Source organism: Hyperolius riggenbachi, chromosome 9 (assembly GCF_040937935.1).
Source record: "Hyperolius riggenbachi isolate aHypRig1 chromosome 9, aHypRig1.pri, whole genome shotgun sequence".
NCBI classification, from domain to species: domain Eukaryota; kingdom Metazoa; phylum Chordata; class Amphibia; order Anura; family Hyperoliidae; genus Hyperolius; species Hyperolius riggenbachi.
In genome coordinates, this window is record NC_090654.1 from 260,732,043 (window position 1) to 260,746,888 (window position 14,846).

A 14,846-nucleotide genomic window follows, 5' to 3' on the forward strand; every position below is an offset into this window, starting at 1 on the left:
AACTAATATTGCTTAAAAGGAAAATCTGTAATGAAAAAAAACGTCCCCTGGGAGGTACTCACCTCGTTTGGGGGAAGCCTCCGGATCCTATTGAGGCTTCCCCCATCCTCCTTGGTCCCACGGCGGCGGAGAAAATGCTTCCGGAGCAGCGGCGATGTAAATATTTACGTTTTGGCTCCAGCGCAGGCGCAGTATCCGCTCTTCCCACGGAGATAGGCGAAAATAGCCGATCTCCGTCGGGCCGCTCTACTGCGCAGGCGCAAGTCTCCTGCACCTGCGCAGTAGAGCAGACCTGACGGAGATCAGCTATTTTCGCCTATCTCCGTAAGAAGAGCCGCAACAGCGCCCCCGCTGGAGCCCGAAAAGGTAAATATTGCACAGGCTGTCGGATTTGTTCCGTGGGCTGCAGCGAGACCGCCGTGGGACACAGGAGAATGGGGGAAGCCTCGATAGGGTCCAGAGGCTTCCCCTACTAAGGTGAGTACCCCCCCAGGGGAACTTTTTTTCAGTACAGGTTTCATTAAACTAAAACTGATCCTTGGGACTGTGTGTGCACACCATGGGGGGGGGGGGGGGCAGACATTTCTCTCCTGGTGTTGGATATAGTATCGGTGATCATAGCCGAGACTTACTTATCATTGAGATACAGCATATGTGCTTGTTGTTTTTTAAATTGAACAACCGATTAATGTACGTGCTTTAGTCAAATAGACAATACAATACAGAGGCGCCAACAGAATAAAAGTATGAAGTTAAAAAGGTATAAAATAAGGGCCAAGGGTGGACTTACCTCCAAAACAAAAAACACGAAAAACGGTATTTATTCTTACTCCAAAAACAGTTTGCAACGCGTTTCATGGGTCTCAAGCCCGCATCCTCAGGCAGAAATATACAAGGAGCAACTTTCAAGTTGTGAACGCAAGTGAAGCGCCTCTGCCTATAGTCAAAGGCGGCCTTCTGTAAAGGCCACAAAGGCCTAGGCCTTGTGCGGCTGCTGCTCAAGGGAGTGGGTGCACATGAGAACGGGAATATGAAAGAGAAGTCACATACTTCCCTGGTCCTCCTGTAGTAAGCATCATACATGACCTATGCACAACAGCAGAGGTTTGTAGCCTGTTAATAGGCTAGCAGGATTACGATCCCACTTGGAAAACTTACTTGAGCCCAGATTAGCCTTGCCAATAGCAAAAACAGGGTGACTAATAGATGATCCACATTAACTGGCCCTCATTCTTTGCAGTGTATGAACCAAATCAGAGTTCCCCCTGGCTCCTAAGAAGAGGATTTCTGTATATTATGACAAGGCCTAGCAGTGCCATTACCTCCATGTACATCATGGTCTGATTCAGCGGAAGGGGGCAAGGAACCGACCATTTCTTTATCACAACCTGAAAACAAATGCAAAGAAGTTCAGTTACATTTGAGAAGCATACAATGCAGACAAGTTGAAAGTGAAGACGAACTAAGAAATTATGCCTTCAGCTCATTCGTCTCTTAGGGCTTGTTCACTCCTAGGGCATTTTGCGCTGTTTTTGAGCGCCGGCGACTTTGAAAACCGCCCTAAAATACCTTGCGCAATGAATCCTTATGGGATAGTTCATATCAGCGTGCTTCATCTGCTTCCCGTTCACAAAAGCACTGCATGTACCATTTTCGGGGCGATTTTGCTACAATGGAAGGTATAGGAAAAACGCAAAAAGCTTACCAATTGTTTTTTTATCTGGCAATTGCGTTTTAAAAAATAAATACATTGTATTATTTTTCGGGTCAAAAAGTTCACTTCCTGGCTAAAGTCAGGAAGTGAAAAAACTGAGTCGCTCTGCAAAAGCCCTTACAAAAGCGTTTTGCACAAAATCGTACCACGCAGTGGATCGCCGGTAGGAAAAATAAAAAAAAAAAGACTCAAAAAATCAAATATTGCTGCCGTCATCGATTTCGATTTTAGATGTGAACAAAGCTTAAAGAGAACCCGAGGTGTGTTTAAAGAATGTTATCTGCATACAGAGGCTGGATCTGCCTATACAGCCCAGCCTCTGTTGCTATCCCAAACCCCACTAAGGTCCCCCTGCACTCTGCAATCCCTCATAAATCACAGCTGTGCTGTGAGGCTGTGTTTACATCTGCAGTGTCAGTCTCAGCTGCTCCCCCGCCTCCTGCATAGCTCCGGTCCCTGCCCCCGTCCCTTCCCTCCAATCAGCAGGGAGGGAAGGGATGCAGGCGGGGACTGGAGTTCTGCAAGAGGCGGGGAGAGCAGCAGACTGACACTATAGAGATAAACACAGCCAGCTCTGACAAGCTGTTTGTCAGCAGCGTGGCTGTGATTTATGAGGGATTGCAGAGTGCAGGGGGACCTTAGGGGGGTTTGGGATAGCAACAGAGGCTGGGCTGTATAGGCAGATCCAGCCTCTGTATGCAGATAATATTCTTCAAACCCACCTCGGGTTCTCTTTAAATGTTGCTGGTATTTAATTGGCCCTGTAGTGGGCCAGACGAATAGGAAGCGTATTGGCACAGAGGCTAGGAAATAACATCAAAGGGAGTGGTCAACATTCAACGGGTGTTACAGTAACATGCAGACATGTTTGATGTTGGATGAGGTGTTGCATGGGGGCGAGGTCAGATCTCTGAAACAGTCGTTGCTGGAGTGGCTGGATAGTGTACAGTTAAGGGCACCTGCCCTGACCCAGAAGACCAGGGTTCAAATCTTAGCACTTCCTGTTCTGTGCACCAGCACCTATTCAGCAAGGAGTCATTGGGCAAGACTCAGTAACAATGCAGGGTGGCCTCTTGAGTGTGCCCTCAGTGGCTGACGCTCTGGTGCTTTGAGTCCAACAGGAGAAAAGCGCCATACAAATGTTAGCATTATTATTATTATTAAATAAACAGTGGACATCATCAGGTCTACAAAAGCCTTGCTACCACTTTATTGTCATGCATCCTCTATTTAGACTTGCTTTAATGGACAACATTATTTCTCAACATGCAAAAACCAATTCCCCTGTCAGACTGTCAGCAGCCAGTCCTGGTAAGGTAGTAAGTCAGTAATGTGTGTGGATGTACTACCACTAGGGATGGCCCTTCCTTGGAGAACTCACAGAGAAGCATGGGATCAGTTTGATCAGCTGCTAGATTTGTAAGGTTCTGATTTGCTGTGATGACTTCCTGGTTTAACACATGATCATGACCAGCAAACCAGAACCTTACAAATCTATCAGCTTATAAAACTGATCACATGCTTCTCTGAGAGTTCTTCTTGGCAGGGCCATCCTCAACTCCCACATAGGTACACTATGACACACTATAGCAGTGATGACTAACCTTGGCACTCCAGTTGTGGTGGAACTACAAGTCCCATGAGGCATTGCAATACTCTGACAGCTCTAAGCATAACTCGGGGAGGCAGAGGCATGATGGGATTTGTAGTTTTGTATCAGCTGTATTGCCAAGGTTAGCAATCGCTGCACTATAGGCTTGTTTTTAAGTGAAATTCCACTTTTGATGGCCAGTCTCTTCAGCTCAGCTCAATAAATTGCAAGGATGTATGCAAAATACCTCTGAGCTTAACTTGCCTATAAAGTACAGCTGTTCCACAGTGTTCTTACTGGTAACTGTAAGATGGAGTAACAAGCTTGGTGCCAATTGCTAAATTACGAAAAAGATAATTTTAATGACTTTAAGGGCTGGTGCACACCAAGAGCACCTTTAAAGAGAATCTGTATTGTTAAAATCGCACAAAAGTAAACATACCAGTGCATTAGGGGACATCTCCTATTACCCTCTGTCACAATTTTGCCGCTCCTCGCCGCATTAAAAGTGGTTAAAAACAGTTTTAAAAAGTTTGTTTATAAACAAACAAAATGGCCACCAAAACAGGAAGTAGATTGATGTACAGTATGTCCACACATAGAAAATACATCCATACACAAGCAGGCTGTATACACCCTTCCTTTTGAATCTCAAGAGATCATTTGTGTGTTTCTTTCCCCCTGCAGCTATCTTCCACTGAAGTGTCAGGGCCTTTTTCCACTAGCCTGCGATTTGCTTCTGATCGCAAATCGCAAGGTACATTAAACTAATGGAAACTGCAGCAGCAATTTCCATTAGTGCGATCCGATTGCGATGCGATTTTGGTCAAAGCGCAATCGTCGTCCTGACGCGTTTTGTATGCGATTGAGCTGGACTATAATGAGTATAGTAGCTCAATCGCAACCGCAATCGCATGGTGGAAATTGAAACGCGATTGTGATCGCGATTGGAATCGCGATCGCGAAGTGGAAAAGGGCCCTCAGGCTGATTCTTCCTGCAGAGTGCAGACAGCTCTGCCTGTATGTAATTCCTCTGTATGTGAAAGCCCAGCCAGCTCAGAGGAGGATTTATCCAGCTTGTAAAAGATAAGAGAGAAGAGAGAAGCTGCTCTAATCTAAATAATACACAGGCAGTGTGCAGAGAGGGGCCTGGATGGGGGAGATGCATCACAGAACCACAACACTGAAGAACTTGGCAGCCTTCCAGACACAGGCCTGACAAGTCTGACAAGAGAGAGATAAGTTGATTTATTACAGAGATGGTGATAGCAGAAAGTGCTGCAGTAAGCCAGAACAGATTAGAATAGCTTTTGGAACTTGTAGGATGCTAAAAAACAGGATGCAATTTTTGTTACGGAGTCTCTTTAAATACGGTGACCATACGTCTCGCTTTATCCGGGACGCGTCCCGCCTTCGGGGGGCGCTGTCCCAGGCTGCATGAGGTCCCGGGAAACGTCCCGCTTTTAGCAGCGGGACGTCCCGGCCTCGGGCCACCGTACAATGAACTAGCCGCAGCGTCTACTAGACGCTGCGCTAGTTCATTCCCCGCAGCCCCGCTCCAGCCTGCATTGTCCTCCTCCGGCAAGCACAGGCAGAGCAGGGCTAGATGGCGTCCGGAGGCGGAGCCCTGTATTGAAGATTATTTGTCTCCAGTACAGGGCTCCGCCTCCGGACGCCATCTTGCCGTAGCCCTGCTCTGCCTGTGAGAGGCTGAGCGGGAGATTGAAGATCGTCCAGGCCAGGGGGAGCTGCACCTGAGTCACCAGAGGCCGGCTGCGTGAGGGGACGTCTTCTGCCAGGTGAGTAAATGCTTTTTCTTGCAGGTGAAGTGTTTGCCCACATTGTGTTCATTTTGTACTGACATGTTTGCCCGCAGTGCGTTTATCTTGTACTGACATGTTTGCCCGCAATGCGTTTATCTTGTACTGACATGTTTGCCCGCAGTGCGTTTATCTTGTACTGACATGTTTGCCCGCAGTGCGTTTATCTTGTACTGACATGTTTGCCCGCAGTGCGTTTATCTTGTACTGACATGTTTGCCCGCAGTGCGTTTATCTTGTACTGACATGTTTGCCCGCAGTGCGTTTAGCTTGTACTGACATGTTTGCCCGCCGTGCGTTCATTTTGTATTGACATGTTGCCCGCCGTGCGTTTATTTTGTACGGACATGTTTGCCCGCAGTGCGTTTATTTTGTACTGACATGTTTGCCCCCATTGCGTTTATTTTGTACTGACATGTTTGCCCCCATTGCGTTTATTTTGTACTGACATGTTGCCTGCAATGCGTTTATTTTGTGCTGAAATGTTGCCCGCAATGCGTTTATTTTGTGCTGAAATGTTGCCCATTGCATTTATTTTGTGGTGTCTGGGGTAACTGTTGCTGCATTTATTATTTAATGGTCATAGTTGGCTGTGTTTGCTGCTTTGGGGTTATGGCATACTATTAAATAGCATCACACAGTTTCTGCACACCTACGATGTAAATCCACGTTTGACCACATCACGGCGTAAACACTGCTTTCTTATGCCTCGCTGTTGCATCATTACATTAGCTCCGCCCATAGAATGTCATGACCACGCCCATTTTTCGCACGCGCTGCAGACACCAAATTTTGCGGCGCTGCGCGCCAGGGAAGGCTCTGGGTCCTATAGAGACTTCCCGTTCTCCTCCCAGTTTCCTCGTACCCCTCGGCTCCTCCGTTTGAATCTCCCGCCGCGGGAGACTTCGGAAGCACTCAGGCTCCCTAAGACCAGTGGCTCTGTACTGCGCACGCATGAGTGCACGAGAGAGGGTGCTCGTGCGTGCGCAGCCAGAGCAGCCCGCCTTCGGAAGCCTGAGTGAACGGTCGTGGACTGCTAACAGGGGAGCCTGTGAAGGAATGCGGGGACAGGGAGGAAACCGGCAAGTTTCTATAGGACGCAGAGCCTTCCCTCTCCTTAGGTGAGTATCCGTTTTTTTATTTCAAAAATCGCTTCAGACTCCCTTTAAAAATGCTAGCGCTTTGAAAAGCACTTGGCTAATGTTTTTGGATGGGATTAATCACACCTAACGCAGGTTCTGCAGCATTTTGGAGGTGATTGCGCCTAAGGCCCAACACACCACATCGCCAAAAACAGGCCTTGAGGGAACACCACTTTATTGTGTAGTGTTCCCTGTCTGGCCACTGGTCAAGCAGGAAGTGATGCACGCAACGCGCTTGCAGTCACTTCCTACTTCAGGCATGCGGAAGCGTATTCAGGGTCGGACAGGGCCACAGTAGTACAGTTTTTTCCCTCGGTGGGCCCCCCCTCCAGGTCTTCGTCTGACAGATCTCCAATCGCTGCCTGCAGCACAAAAATTCTCCTCTCAGTGCTGTAATCACTCATGCTGAGAGCAGTGGCGTAGCTATCCTACCATATTATTATTATTATCATGTATTTATATAGCACTGACATCTTCTGCAGCACTGTACAGAGTACATAGTCATGTCACTGACTGTCCTCAGAGTAGCTCACAGTCTAATCAATGTCATATGTATGGTAACTAGGACATTACTTTATACCGAAGGAGGGGACTCTATGCAAAGTTTTGCTGGGCAGCAGTGCCTCTGAATTACAATGATGCTAAGATCATGTACATTTGGCCCTGCCCATAATACATCATGACCACGCCCACCTTCAGGTGCATGGTCACGCCCCTTTTTCACCGTGATCATGAGATGTGTGGGTCCCAGGTTGAAATTTCTTTGGTGGGCCCCCAGTGTCCCAGTCCGACCCTGAGCGTATTGTTCAAATATGCACACCGTCTGTATTTTTTTCAAAATCCGCGTGTCGCCATAAACTAACATGACTTCCAGGCCGACCCAGATCGCCGCAAGTCGACACATCACCATAGTCACTTCCATCGCGTTGCACCGTAGAAGCATGAAAACCTCCATAGACTTTCATTGCCCGCCAATGGGGTTCAGTAAAAATAATTCACCACCCCGGTGTGAAAAGGCCTTTAATGTAAAGTAATCGTTCTAAAAAGCACTAATAGAGTGATTTTCCTAGCGCTTTTTTTTTTTGCAAAAGCTGTTCACTTCCAGGGCAAAGTGTACAACAAATATAAAATCGCTAAACCAAAACACTCCAAAATCGCTAGGCATAAATAGAAAATCACTAGGCACATACCTGAAATCGCTTATTAAAATCACTTAAAAAAACACTAAGCATTTGCGATTACGCTAGCGATTTATGGTGTGCACTAGGCCTAAATCAGGCCTAAATCAAAAAAAAAAGGGCCTGTGTAGTGCTGTATGTTGATAGCATTTTCTAAACCTTTCCAATCTTACATCAGACTATATCCAACGTTGGTATTTTCCAGTATTGGCCCAATGTCGGACATAGTCTGACACAAGGAAATATGGTTGCTGCTAGAGGAGTCAGCACCTTTAGGCCCGACACTTTGATTGACACCGCCCCCGCTCCCCCATTCCACCGTGTATTTTATATCATTTAGTGCTGATGGGGATCAAAATGTCAGACAAAGTGTCCAGACTTTATCGATATTACGCTGACATGTGTGCAATGGGGGGTGGAGCTACAGTGCCCCTGCTGGTGCAAAAAGAATATAATTGACTGTATGTAGTCAGCTTTTCTGGTCATATGATCAAAATTTCAAGACAGAATTTTTAGCTGCAAGATTCTTATTTGAGAACTCTGATTACTAAACTATTAAAAGAACAACTGAAGTTGCCTGGCAGCCCTGCTGATCTATTTGGCTACAGTAGTGTCTGAATCACACCTGGAACAAGCATGCAGCTTATCTTAACAGATCTCACAATAATGTCAGAAACGCCTGATCTGCAGCATGCTTGCTCAGGGTCTATGGTTAAAATTATTAGAGGCAGAAGATTAGCAGGACAGCCAGGCAACTGCTATTGCTTAAAAGGAAATAAAAATGGCAGCTTCCAAATCACTCTCACTACAGTTGTCCTTTAAAGAGGCTCTGAAGTCTCCGAAAATTCAGCTTTTTATTGCAAAAACCTGTTCGGCATTATTGCCCTAACTAAAACGCTGCATCCCCGCGGCTGAAATCTAACTAAATCCCCCCAACCTCCTGGGGCACACTGTGGGGAGCGCTTCCGGGAGAGGCAGAGCTTTCAGCTGCAGCTCTGCCTCTACACACGTCTATCAGCACGTATCTCCGCCTCCACCCGCCCCTCTCAGTCTTCCTTCACTGAGAGGGGCTGGGGGAGAGGCTGAGATACGCGCTGATAGACGCATGTAGGAGGCAGAGCTTCAGCTGAAAGCTCTGCCTCTCACAGAAGCGCATAGGGCAGCAAAATCCACGACCAAAAAAGTTGCAGATTTTGCAAGGGGAGTTTGGGGGGATTTAGTTAATTTCAGCCGCGGGGATGCTGCGTTTTAGTTAGGGCAATAATGTTGAACAGCTTTTTGCTATAAAAAGCTGTATTTTCGGCCACTTCAGTGTTTCTCTAAAATTGACGCATCATCACCATCTTGACATAACGGTAACATCTAAAAGATTTCACTCCGTACAACACTATCCAAAACTTCATCATACTTTTTATTCCTGGTCTTCCAGGCAGCAAACACGCCCCCTATAGGCAGCTGTGTCACTCGTAGCATGGAGTTGCTGCCATCAGCGTATGGGCTGCCTGTGTATCTGTGCTGTGATTTTGTCACCAGATCACCTTGACATGACACAGCCACTTATCTCATCTGCCAGTCATTCTGCAGAGATCCTTTCCCTCAATCCCTGAGGACTGGAGAGACGGGTGACATCCTCTAAGGACACACAGCACCTCTCAGCTTTACCTGAGTCTGAGCATTTTATAAAATGCCCCAGTGTATTCTTTATGTCACCCAAGCCCATAGTAATCACTGCAATACACACACTACACAGTGTATAAAATGCATATATCACATAGGCAACTCTGCCCCGCCAAGACAGTGAAAAGGTCAGACCAGTGATATACAAGCAGCAGCTGGGGAGGGGGCAGCAGCTATGTGACCCCAATTCATCAAATAAAGGTTATTTGTTTTTCCCCTTTTACAGCCGGCTGAATGTGTCCTGCTGCTACCTTCCAAAGGGAGTCTGATGCTTAAAATACCTGGATTTTGCTTGTATTATTATTATTATTATTTAGCTCCCAACTGTCCCTCTTTGGGAGGGACAGGCCCTCGTTGGGAACCGAATCCCTCTTTCAGGACTGATGTACAGATCTGTGAAATATATGTGTTTTTCTACTGAAAAATGTTTCATTTTTGCTAAACTTTATTCCCATCCTTTAAATGTATACACTGTATTTCTTATTTTCAGATGTTAATATGAAGGAAAATGAACCAGGACAGGAAGGACCAGTGTGGTATGAATGATCAAACATCACATTTTTCTTATGAAATCTTTATGGTATGCATAACTAGGGTTGTTGCGGGGGCGTAATAAGGGGTGTGGCTTAAGTGTCCCTCTTTCTTCTCTCAAAAAAATGGGAGGTTTTCTGCAGCGCTGTACAGAGTATATAGTCTTCTCACTGACTGTCCTCAGAGGAGCTCACAATCTAATCCCTACGACATCCATCATAATCTAGGGCCAATTAGGGGGAAGCCAATGAACTTATCTGCATGTTTTGCTTACTGATCATTAGGGCTAGCATTTATCTAGCATTAGGGCTAGATATTATACAGGTTGATGCAAATGTTATGCAGTTTGTAAACAACTCCTGCATTTGCTTCGTACAGTTTCAAGCTTCATGAATTTACATACAATTTGCATCACTTCAGAATTATTAGCATGTGGTAAGACTGTTGGAGTACGTACAACAGTAAGGAGTCATTGGACGAGGCTCCCTAATGGGGAACAGGAAATTTGGGAGCTTAATGGACTATTTGGGTGGCCCATATAGGCACTAATGCAAAATATCGGCTAGTGGGCACCCAAAGAAGAAATTAAAATAGCTGGCGCCAGGGCCATCCAACCAAGATTTTTAGTTTAAACAATTAGTGTTTCGATAAATATCGTTTTCAAATTCGTTTTAAGAATTACAATATTGTAAATTATGGTTTTGAACTTCATTATCTCACAAATGTATCGCTTTTTGTATTAACTTTATTTGCCAAAAAGAAATTAGGGTGCCAAGAAGAAATTAAGGCGCCCAATAAATAGCAGGCAACAGGCCCTTCCAATTTTTTGTTTTGACAATTAATGTTTCGATAAACATCATTTTGAACTTTGTTTGAGAATTATAACATTGTAAATGATCATTTTTTAACTTTAATCCCCTCCCGACCGCCTAACGCCGATCGGGGTCGGGAAGGTGGCAGCCCCAGATCCGCCTAACGCCAAAAGGCGTCAAGTCCTGGGGCGGGGTTTTACAGGGGATCGCGCATGCCAATTCGCACGCATCCCTGCTTCAATGACGGAGCTCCGCTCCGTCATCAGTCTACCAGCAGCGATCGCCGCTAGTAGACTGTTAGACGTTGAAACCGTCGTCTATTTTCATTGTACAGCGCTGGGATCTACTGCAGTGCTGTACTGGGGACAGCCGTGTCACTCGGCTGTCCCCTGGAGAGGCTCGGATCGCGATCCCCTCTCATAGGCTGATGCCTATGAAAGAGGATCACTGTGATTGGCTGGCGGGGGGAGGGGGGGGGAGAAAAATAGACAAATTTATAAAAATTAAAAAATATATACAAATAAATCAATAAAAAACACAACCGAACATGGCACCAGTGATCAACGCCCACCGACAGAAAGCCGTAGGTGGGCAGAAAAGGGGGGGGGGATTCATTTGTGTGCAATTAAAGTGCAGAGCACTAGTTTGTAAAAAATAGCCTGGTCACTAGGGGGATGTAAGTCTGTGGTCCTGAACTGGTTAATATCTTAGAAATGTATTGCTTTTTGTATTAACGTTATTTGGAGTGGAGAAAGGGGTTTTAAGGTTAGGCTTCAGGAAGGGGGTTTTAGGTTAGGCACCACCAGGGGGCGTCTTAGGGTTAGGCACCACCAGGGGGCGTCTTAGGGTTAGGCACCACCAGGGGGCGTCTTAGGGTTAGGCACCACCAGGGGGCGTCTTAGGGTTAGGCACCACCAAAGGGGTCTTAGGGTTAGGCACCGCCAGGGGAGGTCTAAGGGTTAGGCATAGGTACACGGAGGGTTCTGTGAAAGAATAGGGCTAGGTGTAGTTGTAGTAAAATATTGGTGAGATTTGCCAATGTTTTACTATGCTTATTACAACTATATTTTTGTTTTCATGGTTATAGACAATATCTATGATTTTATTACTGTTATTTTAACATATGTATTATTCTATCTCAGATAAAGAAACAATACAAATATTGTTATAGACAAATATTTTGGCTATACCCTGCGCCCTTTCTTCCAGGCGCCCTTATTTGATGTGTGTCCGTAAAGACCCTGGTCGCCTTTGCAGTGCATCTTCAGCGGCTGCAGCTCTGGCACTTTGAATCCCCCAGGAGCAAAACGAAATATAAATATTCTGTGTATTGACTGTTTCCTTTACTCTATTACAGAACACAGAGGTGTGCAAAACAGGCGAGTTCCCAGGCACTCTCACCACCTGGGACGATGCTCTGCAAACTACACCCCAAATGGGAGCAGGAGTAGTGCAGAGAGGCCCCCTTCATAAATGCTCCCACCACCTGGGGGGACGATCCACCATTGCTCCCACCACTGGGGAGGTTTTTCCTACATACTGCGGTCTGAATGCACGTTATGTGCTTTTTATAAGGCAGGTGCTGCTTGGAAGTGTTCTTACCCATTCAGTGCTTTGTAAACCTAATCACTCTGCAGGGTCGGTATTTCTTTAAAGAGACACGGAAGTGAAAAAAATATTATGCTATAATGATTTGTATGTGTAGTACAGCTAAGAAATAAAACATTAGGAGCAGAGACATAAGTCTAATATTGTTTCCAGTACAGGAAGAGTTAAGAAACTCCAGTTGTTATCTATGCAAAAGAGCCATTAAGCTCCACGACTTTCAAAGTCGCAGAGAGCTCGGTCTTCTGAAGCTTGTTATCTTAACCGTCCATCACTGTATTTTCTTTTTCTCCCCAGGGGACAGGTCAATAGTTCACAAGACTGCTCTGTAAAAACACTTAGAATGGCAAGTAGTGTGTAAACTGCAAACATAAGAGTATGATGCAATGTTATTAAAAAAAAAAAACACTATATAACTAAAAATATGAGAATATTTTCTTTGCTATTAATCTTCTAGTAATTATCCGTACTACACAACTAATTCATTATATCATCATTTTTATTTTGCTTCAGTGTCTCTTTAACTTACATTATTAAGTTATGTACTGTATCCCCTGAATTATTTTCCATTCCATTACATAGGAGTCTACTCACCCAGTTCTCTGTTATGATTCTACTACAGTGATGGCTAACTTTGGCACTCCAGCTGTGGTGGAACTACAAGTCCCATGAGGCATTGCAATACTCTGACAGCTCTAAGCATAACTTGGGGAGGCAGAGGCATGATGGGATTTGTAGTTTTGTCACAGCTGGAGTGCCAAGGTTAGCCATCACTGGTCTATTTTATTGTCTAATGTGCTCTCTGCTTCCGTGGGTTATCTTTTTTACTCTTAATAAAAAGATGATTGTAAAATAGAATTATTAACATCTTATTGACCATCCTTACCGGTCTTGTGATTTATTTCTAGAATATTAAAAAAAAACCTCTACAGTGTTATTAATACTTAAAGGTGCCCATGAACGGCACAATGTCCCAAACGATTGACTGACTGTATGATCAATGGGATCGGGTACCATTAATGGCGCCAATTGGTGATCGTTCTCACGATCGTTTGCTGATCCGAATTTTGGAACAATTATTTTAGTCTTAGCGGAGTACTTATTTTCCCCTCTGGAGGGCCAGAACAATCGTTCCCAATCAATTGCAGCGATTGGATGAGACGGATGATCGTTCAGGAAATTGTATCGTTAAAGGATATCGGAGGCGAGTAATAAAATCTATCTTTACTTACCTGGGACGTCTTCCAGCCCATAGAGGTCACGTGTGTCCTCGCCGCAGCTCCGGCTTCGCCCGGGTCCCACTGGACGCCTCCAAATTATCACCAACCCCCAAAGGGTCGGAGTCTTCTGCACATGCGTGTGTCCACACTGTCATCGGGAGCATAGTGCGCAGTGCGCTCCCGGTGACGTGGGTGTACGCCTGCGCATGCACAGAAAACCCAGACTGACGCAACTGAGCCTGTTACTGGGGCTGGTGAATGGCAGACCGTGGAAGGGCAGTGAGGGGCTCGGACGTGCTTATGGGGCGAGAGGAATCCCCGCTTAAGTATTGATTCTTCATATTAACTCAGCTCTGGTTTACTTTAAAGTGTAATAAGTGTAGTAGTGTAATAAAGTGTAACAAGTAATAAGGATGCTAACCAGGCAATCCAAAAGTTAAAATCTCTATTACTTTTCTTGTTGATAATTGATCATTCCCCAGTTTACCTGACTCTTATTTGGTACACACAAAATTTGGTACACAAAAAGGAAGTTGCAGGGCATGCTGGGTTGTCCTTTTTTGCTTCTCTACTTCCCCTCAGCCTCAACTAATGCAGCCTGATTGGCTGAAGTCTCTTTTCCTCCTGTTTTCCCCTCCCACACCTCTGTTCCTCTCTAATTGGCCAATATTTCTCATGCTGAGACAATGCACTTTCTATAGTGGAGGGCGGGCAAATCAAGCAGAGAAGAGTCAGGGAGGAAATGACATCAGGATTGCCTTCAAAATAGCCACAGTTAAGATGGGAAATGTTAAGAAGGATTTTCTCTTTTTTTTACTGTAGAAAAATCACTAAAATCAAAAAACTAAAACTACACACACATACATACATACATATATATATGTGTGTTTTTTTCTGAGATCGTACGACTGACAGCTCCTCTTTAAGGGTGTTGAGATGAATAATATAAACAACTTAATTGTGCTTCGATATAGCTCCACTGGCTGCGTTTGAGTTTTGCACTGCGTTTTGAGAAACGCATTCTCATTCACTTGAGAATGAGAATCGCGGCAAAAGCGGCATGGTAAAAGAAAAAAAAAAGGGATATATATATATATATATATATATATATATATATATATATATATATATATATATATATATATATATATATAATCCTTCCCCATTCTTCCTTGCAAAACAGCTCCAGCTCAGTCAGATTAGATGGACAGCATTTGTGAACAGCAGTTTTCAGATCTTTCCACAGATTCTCAATTGGATTTAGATCTGGACTTTGACTGGACCATTCTAACACATGGATATGTTTTGTTTTAAACCATTCCATTGTTGCCCTGGCTTTATGTTTAGGGTCGTTGTCCTGCTGGAAGAGGAACCTCCGCCCCAGTTTCAAGTCTTTTGCAGACTCCAAGAGGTTTTCTTCCAAGATTGCCCTGTATTTGGCTCCATCCACCTTCCCATCAACTGACCAGCTTCCCTGTCCCTGCTGAAGAGAAGCACCCCCAGAGCATGATGCTGCCACCACCATATTTGACAGTGGGGATGGTGTGTTCAGAGTG

General features: G+C 45.1%; 1 protein-coding gene across 1 annotated transcript in view; it reads right to left on the reverse strand.

Annotated features, from left to right (window-relative positions):
• Positions 1 to 14,846, reverse strand: part of SLC38A6 (solute carrier family 38 member 6) — a 110,557-nt gene that overhangs the window by 19,824 nt on the left and 75,887 nt on the right. Inside the window, exon 9 of the mRNA XM_068254424.1 lies at positions 1,323 to 1,388. Within this exon, the coding sequence (XP_068110525.1) occupies positions 1,323 to 1,388 (66 nt within the window). The remainder of the gene's footprint in view (positions 1 to 1,322; positions 1,389 to 14,846) is intronic.